Raw genomic sequence first — 22614 nt, forward strand, 5'->3', positions numbered from 1 at the left:
TTTCTGTGCAGATAAAAAGTCAGAAGAATTTCCAGAATAAAGTTTGGTCTCTAATGAAAAATTTTTTTTAAACCCATCTGATGAAGACTCAACTCCATGACTGAGTGTTTCCACCTTGAACCAATCACAGTCTCATAAACACAGATTCAGACAGTCAGGGATTCATATGTCATAGAAACTCAGGAACCAATCCTGTCAACCTGTGGGGATGGGGGGCGGGGCTAAATACACCTGAAACCTTATCAGTACGAAGAGCCAGAGTTAGCATTAGCACAACCACTAACACTGTGTCAGCCACTGCCAGTTACAAGCTGACAAACAACATGAACAAATCAAAGATGCTAACTATGCTAACGGTTCTGATCCGTCTGCTAGTCTCTGATTCTGGTCTCAACAGACTCCTCCTCTGAGTCTGGGTCTGACTGAGGCTCCAACATGAGGCTGAGTCTCTCTGATGTTTCCTCCTCTAACCATCTTCTGCAGGTGGTGGGCGGGGCCAAGGCCTGATCCAGGTTTAAACATTTAAACAAAATATGAATCATAGCAGAGTTTAAAGCGTGTCTGGAGAGAAACATTAATACAAACGTGACAGATGCAGTTTTCTGTGCTGAACATCACTCTGTACAACCTGTGTCTGGGTTTCTGATTAGAGATGATGTATCTTCTCTCTCTTCAGCAGAGAGTGACACAACAACCTGAGGAGCAGCCGATCTGCTGATAAACCTGTCACTTCATGCAAAACCTTCACAGAGAGAGCTGCCAGTTTGGCTGCATACCAGCAGGGCTGATTGGGTTTGATGGGCTGACAGACAAGTCCACGTCACCTCAGGCTGAGTTTGAACTTCTCTTTCACATTGCTGGATTGTGAAGACGAGACCGGACCCTCCGGCTCAGCTGCTTCAGGATTTAACATGTCAGGTTTCAGGTGTGAAAGTTTCTGACAAAGTTTCAGGTTTTGACTTTTCCAGAATAAAGTTTGGTCTCTACTAAAGTTTTTTTTAAATATTCTTTTTCCTCATGAAGATGTGATGTGTTTTTACACAGTAATCTGATTCTTATCATGACAAGATTTCAGATAAATACATAACCTTTCATATATGTAGAGGAACAGCAATATTAGAATTACTGCAGTCTAAAGCCACGAGCCTCCATCAGCTGCAGCTCCTGCACTGACGGAGCAGAACACAGTGGAGGTGTGACGTTCACACTTTGCTCCCCCTGGTGGACGATGTGGTGTTTTCTGACCACACAACAAGAGGACACACTCTGCACACACACACACACACACACACACACACACTGACACACACTGACACACACTGACACACACTGACACACACACACATATATCAGACACATAAAGGTCAAAGAGTGATGACTCAGTGTGGTGATCTGATTGGTCAGTGGTCGGACTTTAAATTAGTATGATGATCTTCTGCTGTTAAAAGTGCTTTAATATCCAGGTTATTGATACTTTGGTGAATCAAATTTAAATGTGATAATGTAAACTTCATCAGTCACTAAAATCCCTTCAGTTTCCAGAATATTTTACACATAGGATTAACATATATAATATAAAATAATATAATAACAGTAACGAAGAGAACAGACACAAACACACACACACACACAAGTGTCTCAGTTCATCAGAAGTGTTTTATTTGTGTATTTCTGAGAACGGTTGTCAGCGTGTTGACAGGTGTGTGTTGTCTCACTGAGTCTCCTCAGTTTTCGAGATGACCTCTTCACCATCTACGACCTCTTTGGTGACGATCAGCAGTTTACGAGTCGTAGAGGAGGAAGCTGAGCTGCAGGAAAACACAGACACAGGAGTCCTGTTAACTTTGCATTGTTTTTTGTTTAATTGTTATTTGTTGTTATGTTATCTAGTATCTTAGTATCCTATAAGTGTTATGTATCGCTAAAGATTTTATTTTTGTCACACAATCATTTTTATCTATTTTTTCTTCTTTTGGCAGAAATGGGCTTCCACAATAATGATTTTATCTATTTAAAAACTGAGTCACTACAAGAGAATAACTTTTAACTTCTGAGCATTTTCCTGCAGAAAAGAAATTATTTTAGCAATTAGTTTTCCCGTAGTTTCAAGACAATGCTAACCAGCTCTTGTTTAACAGATCCCAGTATCATCCCAGTTTGGACTGGTTGACCCACCTCGACAGCTCTCCGTCCAACAGCCTTCTGTACTCAGCAATCTCCATCTCCAGCCTGGTCTTGGTGTCCAGCAGCACCTGGTACTCGTGTCCCTGACGCTCCAGATCGGCTCTCAGCTGAGCCAGCTGGTCTTCCAGAGAAGACACCTGCCTCTGGTAACTTGCTAGCATGGTGGCGTACCTGCTCTGGGTGTCGGCGAGGGAACCTTCCAGAGACGCTTTCTAACGGGGAGAAGAAACAGTGTCAGAAGATTCACAGACTCTGTTGACTCAAAATGAAAAAGGACAAGGAAGTTGTAAAAACCCACCATGCTGAGCTGTGCTTGGAGCTCAATCTCCAGACCCTGCAGCGAGCGTTTGACCTCTGTGACCTCGGAGCGTGATGACTGGAGAGATTCAGTGCTCACGGCGACCTCCTTATTGAGCTCATCAGACTATACAAACAACAACAACAACAAAAAAAGAAAAAACTGTCTGTGACCATGCCTGAGGGAGTCTGGTAAATAAATCTGTATGTATGTAGATGACACTCTACTGTTTGTCATTTTTACTTTACACCCTTCTGTATTTTTATTTCTCACTTTACTTGTTGAATTGAATTAGCTTTTTAAGTTTTTAAATACTCACTTAGTTTTCAGTTTGAGCGGTAGTGATTTAACTTGTTATCAGACCCCCCATGTTTGTGCACAAGCTCGAAGATAAAGTACCCCACATTTAAAGGTTACTGTTCTCCAGCCCTTTTGATTACAGTCATAATCCTGGTCTCCTCTGAAAGGTAATATTTTAAGTTACAGAGGCAACCACACAGTAGAAATGTAAAGTCTTTTTTTGCTGTGTCTGTTTATTGGCATAGCGGGGGGAGTGTGAGGCCTGTAGTGGGACATTTTGTGTAGAAACACTTTGAGGCACTGAAACAATTCTCTGTCAACAGCTGTTATATATGAGGAACCTGAAATGCTACAGACAGAATCAGGAGACTTTATAAAACTCACCTTGGCCTGGAACCAAGACTCCAAGTCTCTGCGGTTCTTGGCAGCAACGTTCTCGTAGTGCTCTCTGACTTCAGCCATGACGGCGGACAGATCCTGCTGAGGGGCGGCGTCCACCTCCACATTCACCTGACCACTCATCTGAGCCCGCAGGGCCAGCAGGTCCTGCAGGAAAACACATCCAGATCAATGAGAAAGAACTTGATGATAATAAACAATCTTAATAAACAATAAACAATAATAAACAATAATTGTTTATTTTGACACAATTCAAATTTCTGCAGTTTTTTTTGCTGTTTTTAAAAGTATCAGTTTAAATTTGAATCCCCAGTGGGTTTTGGCTGCTACTCAAACAAATCTGCTGTTTCAAAATATAACTTTGAAGTTGTGAAGTTCAATCTTCTGTCTTCATGTAACTTTTTTCTGTTTGAAACCTTTGAAAATCACAAACAAGATTTTGAGTTTTTCCCACTGGAAATCCTTTTCAACAAAATTTGCTGAGGTCTCTTTAATTGTGAAGTATGTGGATAAAAATGCATCCTCTAAATTTCATTGGTTGAAATACTTCATAGTAAATCGTTTTAATTTTTTAAATTTTAGTTTGCGGTTTCATGCCCACCTCCTCGTGGTTCTTCTTGAGCTGGATGAGCTCCTCCCTCAGTGCCTCAATCTGCATCTCCAGGTCGGATCTTCCCAGAGTCAGCTCATCCAGGACTCTCTTCAGCCCGGCGATGTCGGCCTCCACGCCCTGACGCATGGCCAGCTCGTTCTCAAACCTGTGCAGCAGCAGCATCAGTCACATCAGCTGCTGGATGACAGAGCCAGGCTAGCTGTTTCCCCCTGTTTCCAGTATTTATGCTAAGCTAAGCCAACCAGCTTTATTTTTACTGTACATAGTGGTGTGACACAGAAACAGCTCAGTAAATAACATGAAGTCCAGTGTGACGTCACCTACTACAGGTGACACTGAGCTGAGCTGCAGTTTCTGATGTGAACGTCCAGTGTTCGTACTTACTTGACCCTGAAGTCATCAGCAGCCAGTTTAGCGTTATCAACTGCCAGGTACAGAGATCCATTTGTTCGGGTGGCGTCTAAGATCTGAAAACAAGAGAAAACAGAAGAATTAGGCTGGATTTGGTTCACTGGTATCATCTGCCTCTAAACTTCACCTGTACTGAAAATCACTTATCAAGGAGCAGGCACCAGGGCGTGGCTGCAGGTTTGTCTTTAATAATGCTGAAAAAGAGCAGCAGCTAACTTCCTGTGTGTCCTGTCTTGATTTTCTTTCCACATAAGTGTAGAGACAGTAAAACAGTGTGCGCACAAAGGTTCATGAGGCAGATACGACTGATTTAAAAGAGATAAGACTATACAAATAAGAGTCAAATTTCCCCTCAGTGTTTTAGTGGTTGTCTGTTCTCATGTGCACATCATGCAGAACCAGGCTGCAGGTGGTCTCCGTGTGGTTTGGGTGTGGCTGCACCTGTATTTATCCCTCATGCAGCAACAAATCATGTCTGTCTGCTCAGCACCTGCCACAGGGTGTTTCACGTCACTGAAGGTTGGAGCTTTATTTTGAAGCACAAAAGGCTTTCAGATAAACGGAGCACCGTCAGTTTCAGAATTATTACCGTGATATTTTCACATGACCTCATGTTTCTGATCTTTGTGCCTCTGTTTGCTCATCGTACCTGATGGTCGAGGTAAATCTAAGGTCTCACCTGGTCCTGCAGGTCACTGATGACGACCTTGAATGCGGAGCAGTCGTGGCCCTCAGGTTTGGTCTTGTTCTCCAGGAACTGTCTGATCTTCAGCTCCAGCTCGGCGTTGGCCTTCTCCAGGTTGCGCACCTTCTCCAGGTAGGAGGACAGGCGGTCGTTCAGGTTCTGCATGGCCATCTTCTTGTTGTCGGAGATGTCGATGGCGTCGGCCAGGTTGAAGCCGCCTCCTACAGCAGCACCGGCAGCAGAAGAGAAGCTTCTGGGGGCGCTCACGCTGGCAATGCGGACCCCGGAGCCTCCAGCACCACCGTACATGCTGGGGACCCTCACAGACCCGAGGCGGTTTCCACTGGAGAAGGTGACGGAGCGAGAGTAGGAGGCCATGATGGAGGAGGTTGCCTGCTCTGGATGGAGAGGAGGGAATGCAGAAGAGACTGGGCTCAGCTCCTTTTATTCCTCCTGAAAGTGGGGAGGGGTTCAAGGTCCGGCCCCCATCACAAGCCTCAGGGTAAGAGACACATGCAGAGGCAGCAGGAGGATGACAAACAGCCACAGCAACAGCAGAGAAATCACAGCAGGAATTTTAAGGCCTGTTGCACAACAATATGAATCTCTGTGTTTGCTCTGGTATCTGTATCTGACATGTCTCTCAGGTGACTCAGTGATGTCGTCTCTTCAGGTTTATCTCCTCCTCTGTAAACCTGATGGAATCTAATCTGCTTCACATATTTACTCATTTCAAACCCTCGACCCTCCTCTGGCTCACATCCACCTGGATTCCTCTCTGCATGTCCAGACCCATCTGTCGTTTTCGAAATATGTGTGTGTGTGTGTGTGCGTGTGTGTGTGTGTGCATGCATGTGTGCATGTGTGTGTTTTGACCCTGTAGGTCTTTCTCTTCTGCTGTTGTGCAAGCAAACAATGAGGTGCTTTGTTCCAGCTTCTCATTCAGGCTGTGTTTGCTGTGACAAAGTGTAGCAGGAAACAGCAGCTTCGCTCTGCAGCTAGTTCACAGTGACCAGAGGTTTAACCCTCGGGTCCAGAGGTAAAAAGTTTTCAAAGTCAGATTAAACTAGAACCACAAACATACTCCATTACATTAACCTGTTAATCAATACTCATCTGATCAGATGCAATCACATAAATAATATTCATAAAAAAATCCTGCTGTGAAAGTTTTGTTACTTTAATGTTAGCTTTAAATGACGGTGCAGCTGAGCCTTAAAACAAAATCATCAACATGTCCTCACTGTCAAAACATTTCCTCTATGTCCCTAACCCCAACCCTGTGTCCCGCTCCATCTACCCAGAGCTCATAAAGAACTGAGCCCCTTTCCTTTAGTCCACTTGTTTAAAGAGCTCTGATGAAAATGAAGTGTTTCACCTCGTTAACGTCCACATGATGTTTTTATATATCACAATATAATGATGAGTGAAATTATCAGTCAACACCACACTAAGCTTTTTACAATGAAAAAGAATTTTCCTCTAATATTCCTGTTTACATGCAGCTGTGCAGACTCCCATTCATGGAAAAGGCTTCAGTCTGTTGTGTGGTTGGTTTGTGTGCAACACATAGAGTTGACTGTAAATTACAGTTACATTATAGATGCCCGATAAAGTCGTTTTCATGTGAACCACTCAGATGCCACAGGTAGAGATGCCTTCACCTGCAGCTGCAGTCTGTCTGAACGCTCGTGCTCCAGCAGTAAAACCCGTCTTTGTGTTTTTACAAGCTGCTGTTTCAAACCGGGATTGGCACAAACAACACAGGCAAATCTTCAGTGGGTGTTGTCGTGGTTACCTGGCCTCCTTTAATGTTGATGTAAAACAAATGAGCCTGTGGAAGATTAACTGCATCTGACTGCAGCTTCAGAGACGGAGGACTTTTATAGGTCAGTTTGTGTCCTAGATGTGGACAGTGCAACATTTTTAGAAACTGGGGACATGTTGTTAAAGTTGAGGACATTTTTCAAAAATATGGATAATTTTGATAAGTGAATTTTGGTAAATGAGAGCATTTTTATAATGTGGAGTCATTTTTATGAAAAGTGAGGACATTTTTTCAAAGTAAAGAGGTTTTGTCCAGTTCTCAGGTCTTCGTTGCTGTGTTTCAGACTGTCCACTTGTGAAATACGAAACGTCCCTATAGGTTGGCTGTGCAGCAGCTTATTTCAACCCAGGGTTAATTTAACGTCAGGCGCCCTCTAGTGGTGGTGGTAGTTATAATGGGAGCAAAGAAGGAAGTCAGTTGACGTAGTATGAAGAGCAGCAGTCTGCAGTTGTGGTGGAGAGATGGGTCAACTGTTTGTTTCCTGTGTGAAAGTAACAGTCAGTTATTTCTTTTATCCATGACCATTCCACAACCTTAACTGTGTGTTTATTATTGTAACCATGACAACAAAGTAAGTATTTCAGATGATAGTGATGACTCGTGTTAATTTGATGAATGCCCTTTCACCGTCAACAGCCCCCAAACTATCAGCACAACCAGAGAAGAAGTCAGACAGTACAACTGTACCAGCTGAGAGGAGCCAGCTGATTATTGGAACCTCAGCTCAAGTCCAGTGGATAATCTTCAATAATACAAAGATAATGGCGTGAAAAAGACAAAGGAAGACAGACTGGCTGGTCAGGGCTTCGTCCTACAGCAGGATAATGTGCCACAACATTAGAAGAATGGAGGCTTCACATGATGAAGACCAGAACAGTCTCCAGACCTAGACCCCATGGAGCTGGTTTGGGATGAACCTGCAAGTGACATTTATAGTAGGGTGGCCAGACGTCCCCGTTTTAGATGGCCTGTTCCCTGCTGGAGCTGTCCCTTGAGATGTCCTCATTTTAACTGAATTAAAAACAGACCTCAGAGAAAGAGCAGGTGGACAGACGTCGTAGCACTGTGCTTGTTTTGGCCAAGGAAGGGGGCTGCTAGCTACAGCAGCTTCGGAAATGAGGCTAAAACCATCAAATCAGAGTTTTCCAATCAGTTTGTCTCATGCAGAGAAAAGGTTAGCTGGCTCATACGAGTTCATACCCGGGCAGTAAACTAATGAAAACAAACATTGCTACCAGAGTCCATTGACAAAAACAGCAATTTTACCTTGTAGAACACAGGAGCTGATCTACAGCTGTCACAACTGGTTAGTTTCTTTGTCTTATTGTGTCACGTTCAGCAGTAGTAGTGTTCATCCTTTATTTCAGTAAAACTTTTCTGTGTTTAATTCTGTATTATATTATATTATATTATATTATATTATATTATATTATATTATATTATATTATATTATATTATATTATATTATATTATATTATATTATATTATATTATACAGAATAGTTATTTAATGTGAATGAACCATGACTCATAAGATAAAGAGAAATTATCTGTGGCGATTTTAATCAAATAAACTGACTGTAGACGAAGATGTTTGTGCTGCAGCTCCCAGTGGTCGTTGGAAGAGCTGCAGCTTCTTTGGACCAAAAAAAAAAAAAAGACACAACAGATGAGCTTTTATTTTGAAGCACCTCAGCAGACTTTTATTTCTGTATGTGAGCAGTGAGAGTGCCCCCTGTTGAGGCTCACTGGGCCTCGCTGACGGTCTCTGTAGAGCTTACCACCTTTCCATCCACTATCTCCTCTATGACTGTGATTACTTTCTGTTTGGTGGTGGTGGTGGAGGAGGAGGCAGCGGTGGAGGCGGAGGCGGCGGCAGAGGAGGAGGAGGAGGAGAGGCCAGATGAAGAGGAGGAGAGGCCAGAGGTGGACCTCATGGAGATGCTGCAGGAGAGACAAACAGTTTTTGTTCAGATGTTCATCATTTTGATGGAGGAAGCTATAAATTATTGATATTGTCTCTGATGTCCAGGCTCAAATGAGGATCAGCAATAAATCTGAGATGATTAAATAATGTGAAATGAAAGAAATAATCTGTAATCTGTGCAAAACTCTATGAGAAGTTGAAGTTGATTTATGTAAATAAATTAATATAAATTAATACTTTGTATGAAGGGTCATATTGACTGATAAAAAATGAATCATTTTGTTCTGGGGTGTTTTCTGAAAGCCAGTGTTAATGAACTATGAATTTAAATTCTGTATTTTCATCTTCTGTTTGACAAGACAAAGTTCTGATATTTGTTTTTTGTATTAGTGGAAAATTATTGATTTGGATTTAATAAAACTGATTTGTGTCTCATCTCACTCTGAACACTGTGTTCCAACACTAAACAGACCTACATGTACATACAAGTTAAAATGTTGGGAACAAAATATCAACCAGTCTAATGTCAGAGTGTTGTAATAAATAAATATATTTATTTACAGGTATATCAAACCTGGAGTCTCACCGTTTATAGTTTAATTGATGTTGTTAAAATGGCTCAGATGCAAAAAATGGCACTAATGTTATAAATACTGTGTTAGTCACAGTCATGTTTTTAATGTCACACACTTTTGGTCAGACCTGTCGTCAGAGGCCGGTACCGACCTCCTGGACCTGTATCCTATCCTCTCACCTGCCGCCACCTTCTCCGTCCAGCAGCCTCCTGTACTCGGCGATTTCCATCTCCAGTCTGGTCTTGATGTCCAGCAGCATCTGGTACTCCTGGGACTGTCTCTCCAGGTCGGCCTTCAGCTGCACCAGCTGCTCCTCCAGCATGAGCACCTGGTTCTGGTAACCCGCCAGCTGCATGGCGTACCGGTTCTGAGTCTCCGCCAGGGTACCCTCCAGACCCGCTTTCTGCAGGGGACAGAGAGGAGATGGTTCAGCTTGTTCAGAAAGAAACACTCTGGATATGAAGAGATGCTGTGAGACGTGACGCTCACCATGCTGAGCTGTGACTGCAGCTCGATCTCCAGGCCCTGCAGCGTCCGTTTGAGCTCTGTGATCTCTGACTTGGACGTCTGCATGGTTTCTGTGCTGGCGGCGACTTCTTTGTTCAGTGTTTCTGTCTGTGTGGAGGGAAAACACGACGACATGGTCAGAACGCGTTTACCCAGACGTACTAACTCGTCTTTACGTACAGTAGAAAAAGGAATGAATAGTTGTTGAGACACTTTAGTCCAAAGAGGTGGACCCACAGATGAGACCAGCCCCAGAACCACAGCACTATAATGTGACATCACATCCTCACCTTGGCCTGGAACCAGGACTCCAGGTCTCTGCGGCTTTTGGCGGCAACGGCCTCGTAGTGCTCTCTGATCTCCTCCAGGATTTTGTTGAGGTCCTCCTGAGGAGCGGCGTCCACCTCCACGTTCACCTGACCGCTCATCTGAGCTCGCATGGCCAGCAGCTCCTGCAGACCCACACGATGAGGAGACACAGGTGGAGGTGAGGATTCAGTTCTCACTAAACCCTCATCTGTTCCACTGAGACCTTCAACTGCTTCATTTAATTCTGTTTGACACTTTTCATTTACTCCAGTGTTTGATCTGCTGAATCAGATCTGAGGCCACTCACCTCCTCGTGGTTCTTCTTGAGGAAGATCAGCTCCTCCCTCAGACCCTCGATCTGCATCTCCAGGTCGCTCCTGGCCAGAGTCAGCTCGTCCAGGACTCTCTTCAGCCCGGCGATGTCGGCCTCCACCGACTGACGCATGGCCAGCTCGTTCTCAAACCTGAACAACAACCATGAGGTTCATCTCTACATCTGCTTCGTAACACTTCATGTAGTAGAAGAGAAGGAGGTTGTTGCTGATCACTGATCCGTCAGACCTTGATACTGTCTGGGACCTTTACATGTTTACATGTGCTGTTCAGTTAAATGGACCTTGGATAACAGATGTATAATATGTTGTAAATATGAGTTTGAGGAAGAGTTGATGTTGTGTCTCTGAGAGAGAAGATTTTTAGTGACTGTGAAAATGAAATATGATTAAAATATGAAAAAAGCAGCTGTTCTGCCTCGTCTTACTGAAACATCTCCGTCATCTTTTTGTCTGATTGATTATTGACTAATTTCAACATTTGTACATTTGTGCAGATTTATTTTGCCTCTGATCCCAAGATCTGCACCACAGTTTGTGCTTTTTAATCTTGTTGTGACCTAAGACTTATTTCTGATTCAGAGCCTTTGAATTTCTCAGGCAGCCGTCAACAATGAACAAAGTCACTCACTTGAGCCTGAAGTCGTCGGCGGCCAGCTTGGCATTGTCGATGGCGAGGTAGATTCCACCGTTGATTTTGGTAGCGTCCTGGATCTGGAGGATGAAAGTGGAAACAGATGTTCTTAGATTTGAATTATTTTTTACTAATAATTTAAGGTTCTCGGTGTGTAGATGGAGAAATAACCAGATTTTTATTAGGTCATCATGAAACTAAAACATTTAAAATATTAATTTCTCCTTTTTGAATTCAGATTTTGAAGGACAGAGGACAGACTGTGTCCTGTAGTGGACAAAAAACATGACCTTTGATTTCAGCTGGACTAACATGTAGATTTAAATTGTTAGATTTGTTTCCAGTCACTGTGTTTGTTGGTTATCTCAGCCCTGATGCTCTGGCAGCTGAAAACGTATCTCTTGATTTATCTCCTGTTCTTTTGATTATAGTGAAATCATCTCCTGCTCAGGTTAACGCTGCTGTTTCCTGTCGAACAGGCTGTGCAGAGTTCACCCCCATCAGCGCTGCTCAGGCTGCACAGACACAAAATGTCAGCTGTCAGTCAGTCAATGCTGGAGAAAAGTTCAGAGTCGAGTTTCTCTGAGCACTAAATCACTTTCTCATCATCACATCTCTCTTCACCTTCTTCAGAAACGTGTCTTCATCATATTAAACACAGAATTCTGGCAGAATTAAATGTTCTGTTTGGTTTTGTTTGAGTCGACTGCAGCTTCTGTATGAATGATTCTTTGATGTTACATAAACAAACTGCAGCTGTCGTCAGCTTTCAGCTGAAGAGGCAGGATGTGTTTGCACTGACTGACCATGATGTCATGTGACCACAAGTCTGTGTGTCTGAGGTGAGCCTACCTTTCCCTGCAGCTCTGCGATGGTGGCGTAGTAGGCGCTGTAGTCTCTGGAGGAGGGGGCGGTCTTGCTCTCCAGGAACTGTCTGATCTTCAGCTCCAGCTCGGCGTTGGCGGCCTCCAGCATGCGGACTTTCTCCAGGTAGGAGGCCAAACGGTCGTTCAGGTTCTGCATGGTGGCCTTCTCATTGGCGGAGATGTCCAAGCTGTCAGCACCACCACCAAATCCATACCCAGCACCTGCACCTCCACCTGCTCCACCGCTGAAGCTGAAGCCATAGGCAGCTCCACCACCACCGCCACCACTGGACATGGACAAGGAGGAGCCACCGCTGGAGATCCGGACCTGACGGCCACCAGCACCTCCGTGCATGGACCTACTGCTGCTCCCGTAGACTCCACCGCCAAATGACTGGGAGCTTCTCATCATTACCGACGTCATGATGTCCGGTGATGCAGGTAAAGGAGACTGGTAAAGTCTGTCTGCTTCAGCTGAGGAGGAGAAAGTGGAGAGCTCAGAGAGAGGCAGATTTTTTATACCGTTAGATGAGTTTGTGAGGAGGAGGGGAAGAAGGGAGGGGAGGAGGGAAGGATGCAGAGCCAGTGCCAAACCTGGGAGGGGACAGTTCCCCTTGATTAACTCGTAAACAGTCTCTTGGGCTCACAGCGTGAAGGTTAATGGGCTGTGGGTGTGTGTGAGAAATGTGGACTCCACCCATCACCTGCACAACCACCTGCTGATCCATGCCAACTCTCACTTTACATTAAGGTTAGTAGGCGAGTTCAGACCTGGATAACATTTAAGGTAAAACCACTAACTCCCAGTAGCTGTAAATGAGCGAGTGGCTCCTCACGACATCCACGCTCTGAGGGCAGTGCTGGATATCTGTCAGCAGCAGGTCCAGGAGCCAGGCTGGTTTAAAGATTAAACCACTTCTTTGATTAGGATGAGCCTTTGTCAGCTGAATAATCTTGAGTAAACAGAGCTTACAGCAAGCAGAGACTAAGGAGTGGCTGGTCAGATTTTTATTAAGAACAATAAAAGAGTTGAAACTCGAGTGGCAGAGATCTACAGACAAGTCTGTAAATTCTTTGTATGGGGAATTAGAAAAGCCTAAAAGTTTCGCAGAGATCATCAGACTTAAAAATGCTGTAAAAGCTTTTAACAAAAGAAAATTATTATCAGGTCCAGCTTTGACTCAGAATGAGCCAAATCCAAAGAATGGATGATGACGATGTTTCCAAAGTATTGATCTGATTCAACATATTCATTTCTGATCTAATGAGGGATTGAAATCTATGGATGAACATTCATGTTACCTAGTTTCTAAATTTAGCCTCAAGTTACAGTTCAGCTAATAATGTTAGCTAGCTGATAGCGTGCCCTTTCAATGGCTTTGTGTCATTGTTGGTTTCATTTCATTACCATACAAAATATCATATCTTATCTAATGTGAGAAAACATTTGAAGACCACAGCGTCACAGCAGCGTGACTCGGACTGTCCTGCCAAGAAATCCTGCCTTCTTTTCCTGGACAATGACTGATCCAACAGGTGGATCCTTTGTGGCACTACATATCCCAAGATTCATTGTGCGCCTGCAATGAAAGCAAACAACACAGACAGAGAGCCTGAGGATTAAACTGTTAAAAATAAGAATTGGGTTCAGCTCAGTTCCACAGCTAACAGTACAAATGTTAAAACCATGGACCTTAAAACCTCAAGTTACAAAGAGCCACACCTTTGTAGTCCAGGTCTTCTGAAGGATAAGGACCCTGAACTGGGACACTGCTTTAGTTAATCAAGCAAAAGAAGCAGAGGTCTCCAACCTTTTTCCTCTGAGCTACTTTAACAAATAAAAGAGGCTGAGAGCTCCTTGTGTCTTATATCACTGTTACATTTATTCATATATCGTCTCAAAACACTCAAACTGATCTCAAACCAAATCAGATAAAAAATATAATTTAACAAGCCATCAAATACCAATATCCAGAACATTTTGCACCGAAAACATCTGAAACTCACATCAGAGGCAATTTGTGTCAAAAATGTGTCATGATTCAGTCAAACCTGAACTCACAGACATGGTCACACCACTGCAGATAAACGTCCATAAATCTGCTGAGAAACCAGAGAAGAAGTTTAAAATCTAGTACATGTCTGGACGGTTTATGGTCAAATCCTGACTTCATAACCACAACGTTGTCTGACAAAAGCATTAAACACATCAGTTAAAGACACAGGCTGAGCTGTTCCAGCTTCTGTATTTAGTGCGAAATGGTCACTCAGAGAGAAAGTGAGAAGAGACAGGATCTTTGTGTCAGAGAGACTGACCCTGAGCAGGGTTCAAGGTGTCTTAAAGTGGTACATTCAGATTAACTGCATCAACCTGTGAGTGAAACAGGCCTAATCACAGAAACCTACACGAACAAGATGCTGAAACATGTACAGCAAACACTGACGGACTTCAGCCTCCTCACACTGTCAACAGACCTCAGAGAATTATCCCAGTGTGGTTGTTAACTGTCTTTAAAAAGCACAGGTTTCATTTGCAGCAGTTTCTTTCTAAATAATCATCAGTATAAAAGTGTCACTGTGTCACAGTGTAATGACGGTGATTAAATGAGAGGCACAAACTGGGACAGCTGCATCAGCAGATTCACTCGGTTCATTAAAGCGTCCTGGAACAAGTTCACACATTTAGTTTTAATCATTTGTTGTAAAGTGTTTTCTTTTTGTGCAGTGTGGGTGTAGCTGTGTGGTATTGTGCTGCAGGCGTGTTCCCATCATCCGCAGCTGCCAGAGGGGAAACTGACAGGTGTGTACAACTCCCTTAAACTCATTAAAGCCAATCATCTGATATCAGCTGGATGGTGAACATGTTTGTTTAATAGGCGTGTAAACTTTTGTTTGCCTGTGAGAGGATGAAAAATGACGTTGGAGAAGACAAAGGTAATGAAAATAACAGTACTGACCTCCAGCTGCTGTGATAATAACAGGGGGCGCTTTCTATGTGGTCATAGTCTTGAGCTGTGCACACACATATTTTTAATCAACCTTGTGAGTTGTGTTTCCACTCGTTTATATCTTCATCTCACAGCAACTTAAGAAAACACACGTAAATACACACAAATCAACCGAATACAGAAACGCACTGCAAGTAGCAGATGACCTTCTGTTGTCATCTGCACTCCTTGCACCATGTTTCTTTATTTCATAGTGTTTTTACTGACCTTGTGCATTATTTTACTACACATTTACAGACACAGACACAGACGACACTGAGCCACTGTAGATAGGCAGCGTTATTTTCATCCGTTATCAACAGAACGTAGAGGAAGAATATGGAGCCTGACGTGTTTGTTTAGTCTGATGTCACAACAGACAGAGGGACACAGTTTAAACTCAACATGTGAAACACTGCAGCACAACATTAACCACAGGTTATAATCTACAGACAAGACTCCTGAACTCAGTGAACATGAGCAGGAAACACACACACACACACACACACACACACACACACGCACACTGTCCTCCCCCCCGCCTCAGGGAAACCTCCACGTCCCAGTAAACCTGCTTCAGCTTGCCCCATCAACCTGTCAGCTGCCCTCTGAATCCTCCGCCTGCAGCTCCAACCTTACATAACAGACATAACCTGATACTGAGGGCGGGGCTTACATAAGACACTGTTGCCTGCAGGTACCCACAGGTGTGTCTCTCTGACACTATGGAAGTTAGATTTGAAAGAAAAATAAGGTCAGTAGAAGAAGCAGAAAAACATAAATGTGATGAAAAGTTGTATTTTTCAGTTGATTTATGCTCCAAGATTCTAAAACTTCAGTTTTCAGTCGTTTCTCAGAAACTCTGCTTCTAGACAGATCTGCAGATACAAAACTGTGAGGATTTTATTCACACAGCTGCAGGACTGTGGCTAAAATCACATGTTTTCTCTAGTCACATGACGGCCGTGTCTCAGTTCAGCTTCATCTTTCAGAGGCTGCATTCGAAGACTGATGACATCACAGCGGCGCTGCCAGGCCGGTCCGTTTCATCTGCTTCTTCAAATGTGACCTGTGTGTGATGAGAAACGTCTCCTGCTTGTGTAGTTTTCTCTTAATTATGAAATACGACACAAAGAAGTCATGATCACATGGTCACTGCTTCTGTCTGAGGCTGTGGCTCAGTGATGGTCTTTACCTGGGAGGAAAGGACAGGTGTGAAAGATGAGTCTGAAAAAGAGAGTTGGGACAGGGTTTGTGTTTGTGGTTGTGTTTGTGTTTGTGTTTGTGTTTGTGTTTGTGTTTGTGTTTGTGTTTGTGTTTGTGGTTGTGGTTGTGTTTGTGTTTGTGTTTGTGTTTGTGTTTGTGGTTGTGTTTGTGGTTGTGGTTTTGTTTGTGTTTGTGGTTGTGGTTGTGGTTGTGTTTGTGGTTGTGGTTGTTTACACTGAAAACAATGCGAGCGGCTGTTAGGGTTAGGGTTAGGGTTAGGGTTGTGTCGTCCTGCAGGTGACTTCGAGCTCCTCCACACCCGGCTCTCCCTCCTGCAGCCTCGTTGAGTCCACGAGTCCACTTGCATTTACACCACATCAGGTGTAAATGCAAGGAGACATGTGCTTCAGTGTTCATGCATGAACACAATAATTAGTGTGACAGGATGAAAACTTTCTCCTCGAAGTCACCTGCAGGGCGTGGACTCTCCAGGTGACAGCTGCTCTGTTAGAAGACAAACCTCTAAACCACAACTCAGAAAAACATTTTATGCATTTTTTAATTTCTTGGACGTCATTCCTTGAAGAAGTTGAAAGATTCTCAGGCCACATTAAACAGATTTATATGTTAGATAACCAGATTCCTGCTCTTCCTCCCACTCCTCCTCCTCAGGGTGTGACAGTGCTGGGATTCTTTCCTTCACTCACCTCTGGGCTTTCCCTCCTTCTCATAAATTTTCTGCCTTCATCCGACCATCAATCATTCGCTCACCTGTCATCAATCGTTCCTCATCAAACCGTCAGCACTTTGCACAGAGGCGTTGTTCAGCTCTGCAGACACAAAACTGCACTTTTACAACATGAACCCTGTTTTTCGGGAAAATTTAAATCCTTCATGTTCTCACACCTCCTCCCCTGAAAAGAGTAAAAATAAAACACAACAGAAGAAATTAATTCAAGAAATTCTAATCATCAGGTTTCTTCCATTTTCTTGGTTAAATTCTGATTTTTTAAATTCTCAGTTTGTTTTTCTGTAGCTCTGACAGTCGACATTATGCAGGGAAACTCGTCCCAACGTGCCCACTCCTCTGGTTCAGACCTCCTCACAGTTTTACTATAAAAGGAAATGTCAGGCTGATTCTTACCTGTGACTGCTTCTCTTTGGCCTCGAGCTGAGTCCAAGTACAAGAGAACCAAAGTCTGATCCGTGGCTCCCATGGTGCTATATGTAAGTTATTATATAGCTAATGTTAGTATCAGCAGCTGTTTACTTACCAGTGATGTGTGAATTCAGAATCAAACTTCATTCCTTTACTCACGAGAAGTGTGTGTGTATGTGTGTGTGTGTGTGTGTGTGTGTGTGTGTGTGTGTGATCAGTAACTTGATGAATAATGTTTTCTTATTAACTATCTTTCCTTTGTTTGCAGAATATTCAGTTAAAACTGTAGAAATCACCACATCTGCTGATCTATATTCAAAAAAAGGTTATATATTGAAGAAAATAGGGCAAGAGAAGTATTGAACAGGATTTACTGGTTTCTTAAAGTACAACAGGTACCTGTTGCACCATTACACACACACACACACACACAGACACACACAGACACAAACCTGACCACAATAGAGCCTGACAACTGATCTGTTTCTATTCATCTGCTGCCAGGTTTCTGCTCTCTGAGGCTGATCAACAGTTCGTGTCAACAGCGCCAGGAAACACTCGCCGCTGTGTTCACCTGCTGTCGCTGCACAAACATGGAAAAGTCTGTAAAAATATGATCAAGAAAAGCACAAACACACAACTCCAGTCAATTTATAAAACAGATGAAGGTGTAATATCAAGTATCCTATACAGACAAAAGTATGTGGACACTCTAGGCCAGTTTTTCATGGTTTAGTTCCAATAAAGGAACTAACTCTGGATGCTCCATCATTGTGCCTATAGTTTGTGTTTCTCCTGTTGTTGCCCCTAAACTGCTCCAGACTCTGCACAACTTCACATTTCTCATGTTTTCACTGAAGGAAGCAGAAATGTAAAAGTCACACGATGATGGAAAATCATGTTCATGAGAGAATACAAAAACCTTTGTGTGTCACCTCCAAGGACATTTCTGGAGTAAGTGCTTTGACATTGTGGTGAGAGGACTTTTTTTACACAATGTGTTTATAATAAAACAATTATTACAATTAGAAATAATGAAGGAAGAGCTGGAGTTCAGTAGTGTTGTCTCTCTCTCAGCGGGAGACGCTCATTCTCTTCAGGGTTGGTTGTCACATGTGACAAATTATTGTTCTGTTCTGTTCTGTACTTTGTTATATCAGGATAAAGGATAAGTTATATATATTTAAGCATAAAATGCACTTGATATTTTCTGTTAGGTCGTTGCATTTCAATGACAATAAACTCTTTAAATTAATTTTTAAGATGCCTCTATTTTAATTTTCTCCATTAAAATAACATAATAACATAATAACAGGGACAACGACGACGACAACCAACCCCATGACAGGGAGGGCTGTCAGAAGCGTAAGGAGAGTAAGGGTGCTCCATTTCTACCTGACACCTCAGGCTCCCATTGCACATTAAAAGGGAATCGATCAAGAAACAATTTTTGAGGGATTCAAATGAAAGTAAAAGGTTCCACGGATCTTCCTCTATGAACACTGCAGAAAGACTTAACTGATTTTTGATGAGTCTTGTGTTGTAACTGTTTTACACCTGGTTGAGAGTGATAGGTGTGTCGTTGACACGGCAACAGTTTGGCTGAGGTTAAAACCAAAGGCAGCGTTTCACTGGAATCAGGACAGATCAATGCAGAGATTAAAGACAGAAGATTTATTATTTCATGATAACTGGTGTGTGTGTGTGTGTGTGTGTGTGTGTGTGTTTCATGCATGTATGAACCTGACTGTGTGTTGTCGTTGGTATTTCCCAGAGGCCTGTTGGAACAGAGCCTTCGATATGTGAGGTATGAAGAAAAAAAACAAGAAAATACTTTCCTACACACACACACACACACACACACACACACACACACACACACACACACACACTCTGTCACATTGTAAAGTATATGGTTGCATAACCCAGTAACATCCACTCTGTGTTATGTTGTATTCATGTATTTATATATTTGACAGACCAGAGAAACGACCACATGCAGCTCAGTGAACTGTCTGTGTCCAGTGTTTTCAGATGAACTCGAGGACTCAGTTTTCCTGAAGTTGTTGTTGCCAGTGTTGGAATAATGGGATAACCAGGCTAAGCTGGAAATCAGGTCATTTTTATCAGTGAAGAACTTAGAAACAGTGATTCAAACATTCATTTCCTTTGATTATTAGATTACTGCAATAAACTGATCTGAGAGGCTGCAGCCTCATAACACACAGTCCCCTCACTGCTTTTAGTTTGGTGTAGGTGATGAGCTGTCGCCACAACCATCTCTACAAGGATGAATAAAGTTGGATTGCATTGAATGGCTCAAACTGGTGGAATGTGTGAAAACCAACCATCAACCTCAGGTCTGCAACATGAAGCTTCAACAGTGAAGAAGCTGCAGCTCCTCTAACGACCACTAGAGTCTGGCTCCAGCAGTGAGTCAGTCCCCATAGACTCCCATGTTCAAATGTCCAACTTTACAGCAGAAAGAAACATGTTTACAGCCTGGTACTGGTGAAAACTTCTAATTTGAAGATTAGTGGTATGGCCCTGGTTCTTTTTCGTTGTGTCTCTCTCCTGCTCCAGGTGTCACCACTAACAGGTACGCAGCTGCTTCCCATCTCAATCAGTGGGAAGTATAAAAGTGGAGACAGGAAGCCCAGTCAGGGCCATCGGGCCCTTCGGCAGCTGTGTGTGCTGTAAGCAGCTGTTGTGTACCAGGTTCGGTAGTTTGTGACCTGAGCTTAACATTGGTTGCAGGCAGATCAGCCTCATCTCTCTGAAGAAGTCAGTTTTTTTGTTGGTGTTTCTTTTGAGTTAATGATTGTAAATAAATCATCTATTTTTTTTGGTATAGCGCCGCTTTCCTCCTCTTTTTCCTGGGTTTAAATTGTTGTGTTACTCCCCACATCCCCTGGCGACATCAGCATGTAACAATAGACTCAGACTCCAAAACACAACAGGAGAGAGACAGCATTCAGCAGCAGCCAGGGTTTACTGCCAAACTGACTCACTTCTTTTACAGCCAAATATGAAAAACTATCTTACAGTCAGAGGTCCACGCTTTTATAACCTGACCAAACCAGGATCAGACTGGTCTGTGGCAGTATCCCCATATCATCTACCATCACAAGGTGGGAGCGACACCATATCTCCCATCAACCCTTCTCCTGGCGTCATTAACTTTAATCTTCTGGTATTTATCAGAAATTCACAACAGCCAGAACAAGACACCCCAGGTCCTTCACATAACCAATACACACTGACATACATTAGTCTATTATAGCAGCCTTCCACCAATTTTCCACCACAGTACAAAAACTGTTTTGGTCCCTTGAACCTCAGCGATGAGGTCATCTGCCATGTTGAAGTGATGTGTTGAGCTGTAGTCTCACCTTGTTGGACAGCAGGTGTGGGGGGTGGCAGACAGTGGCGGTGCTCTGGGTATCCACCCACTAATCTCATGTGAATTGTATGCATTATGATTGGCTGTCGCTCTGAAAGTGATGCAGACGATATCGTTCTCCACTGTTGTTGTCATTATAGCTGTGGTGTGGACTGTTGGTGTGGACGGACTTTAACTGGAGAAGGACATCTCCAGGTTCACATACTTTCTTAGTTTCTGAAGTATTTATACAAACACTGTTTTCTCATGTTGAATCTTTGCTCTTTATAATAACTGCAGGACAGTGCTGCCTGTGTGTGGTGTTACCTGCAGACTCTCTTAGACCAATTGTTGATTGTCTCCACCTCTTTACTGTTATCTGTGTATGAGCCCAGACGACACATCAGTTTCCTACTGGGATAATAAAGTTAAACAAACACATGTCCACATACTTTTGACCACTTAGTGAACTCTGTGTTAAAGATACCCATTGTTTCTGCTGTGTTTATCTGTGTGTTTATCTCAGCAGGCTGTGTGTGACCTTTGACCCCTACATGTCTGAGGAGGGAGAAGCTGCAGCCAGGGGTTTTAAATCATTGATCAGTGATTGATTGATCCATTGTGATTGATTTAACAGGGACATTCCAGCTGTCAAAGATGCGTCAGATTAATTAAAAGATGTGATTCCATAATCCGTCCGTAGTCCAACGCTACACAAAGCTAAACACACAGACATGACGCACAAGTGTGACTCCAAACCCACTGATTCCTACTGAAGATGTAAATATTTAAAGGTCCACACAGTCTAAAGGTAGATGTCCATGTGTTTGTGATTATAAAGCAGGTCTAGGTTCTATATTAATACTGTGAAAGTATCAAAGCCTCAGTCCACAGAGAAATGCACACAGCCTGTATTCAGAAACTGAGCCTTAAAACCAGCTGTCAGGACTTCTGGAACTTTGTGATGTCACAACAAAACAGTCACCGCCCCCCCCAGCCATGCCACAATCCCCGCCCACCTGGACCCACCATCCAACCTTGCAGGATTTGGTTTCTCTGAGTGTTTACCCGAAATCTGCTGTATTTTTTTTGGATCACTCAAACAGTCAGCCAATCAGAAGAGAGGCAGGTGGAGTCTTAGCTGGGATGGTTCAGTGATGACACTGTGAGCAGGCATCATGACTGAGTCCAAGTCCAGTCCTGTCTGATGTTGGATAAATGCCCTAAAGACACTGTTGACATGATGCCTTCATTAAGATCTGTCTTCACTAAAGAGGCTTTAATGGAAGTATAATGGCACCTCCTTTATCATCTGACATCTATAAAGATGATTGTGTAGAACTTTTTTATCAGTCTGTAATTACAAAACATATCTGTGGATACATCTTTATAAAGCAGCTTAGTACTTGTTGAGACTTGTTTGTCTATGTTTATATTGTTTTTAACACCATTTGAATCATTTCGTCTTCCTGTACAACACTGTGCATGTATAAAACATATATAAATAAAGTTCACACATTTGCTGGATCATCTTCATTCTGCAGCCACTAGACACAGACACCTGTACTGCACCTGCACAGATTAAATATCAAGTTCACATAAAGCCACTGTGGTTTACTGCCCTCTAAGGAACATCTGTAGAAGCTACACATCATGCTTTTTATCAATGAGCTTCAGTAGCAGATGTACAACCATCCAGTTTGCTAGGAAAAAACCCCACAAGTAGTCACCTTCTATTTAAAAAAAATATGGATTAACTGAGCCCTGATAAATGAAACAACACCATTTATGTGGTTGTATTTACTGTTGTGTTGGGAACTGTAATTTAGTCTTAATGTCAGAGAGGAGAGAAAAACATCCCAGAATGATTGGCACATTGTAATATTGGTGACTAAACGCTTCATCAGCTCTTGTTACTTTTTGCGGCATTAAGTTTCTGTTTAGATGTTAAATATGATTTTTATTGTGCTGCCACCTGCTGGTCAAACAGTCTTTTTAAAAAAAAAAAAAAAA

The 22614-nt window shown here is 42.9% G+C and overlaps 2 protein-coding genes and 1 long non-coding RNA gene across 3 annotated transcripts; 1 reads left to right on the plus strand and 2 right to left on the minus strand.

The window, feature by feature from the left end:
• Positions 1–1636: 1636 nt before the first annotated feature.
• Positions 1637–5518, minus strand: LOC139609814 (keratin, type I cytoskeletal 13-like). Its single transcript, XM_071464801.1, has 7 exons — positions 4885–5518; positions 4179–4261; positions 3783–3939; positions 3167–3328; positions 2483–2608; positions 2176–2396; positions 1637–1808 (listed from the first exon to the last, which is right to left on the minus strand). Exons 1-7 carry the CDS (start codon positions 5266–5268, stop codon positions 1712–1714), a joined length of 1230 nt encoding a protein of 409 aa, XP_071320902.1. The 5' UTR covers positions 5269–5518; the 3' UTR covers positions 1637–1711.
• LOC139609880 (uncharacterized) lies at positions 5277–7746 on the plus strand. The gene is made up of 2 exons (XR_011685390.1): positions 5277–5392; positions 7355–7746. It is a non-coding gene; the product is annotated as an uncharacterized lncRNA (long non-coding RNA).
• Positions 7747–8392: 646 nt separating this feature from the next.
• LOC139609782 (keratin, type I cytoskeletal 13-like) lies at positions 8393–12493 on the minus strand. The gene is made up of 7 exons (XM_071464756.1): positions 11854–12493; positions 10999–11081; positions 10343–10499; positions 10017–10178; positions 9709–9834; positions 9399–9622; positions 8393–8661 (listed from the first exon to the last, which is right to left on the minus strand). The coding sequence occupies exons 1-7, from the start codon at positions 12289–12291 to the stop codon at positions 8463–8465; spliced, it is 1389 nt and encodes a 462-aa protein (XP_071320857.1). The 5' UTR covers positions 12292–12493; the 3' UTR covers positions 8393–8462.
• Between the last annotated feature and the right edge of the window lie 10121 nt (positions 12494–22614).

Source organism: Trachinotus anak, unplaced genomic scaffold (assembly GCF_046630095.1).
Source record: "Trachinotus anak isolate AG129_WGS33_773 ecotype Australia unplaced genomic scaffold, CSIRO_AGI_Tana_v1 ptg000003l, whole genome shotgun sequence".
Classification (NCBI taxonomy): Eukaryota; Metazoa; Chordata; class Actinopteri; order Carangiformes; family Carangidae; genus Trachinotus; species Trachinotus anak.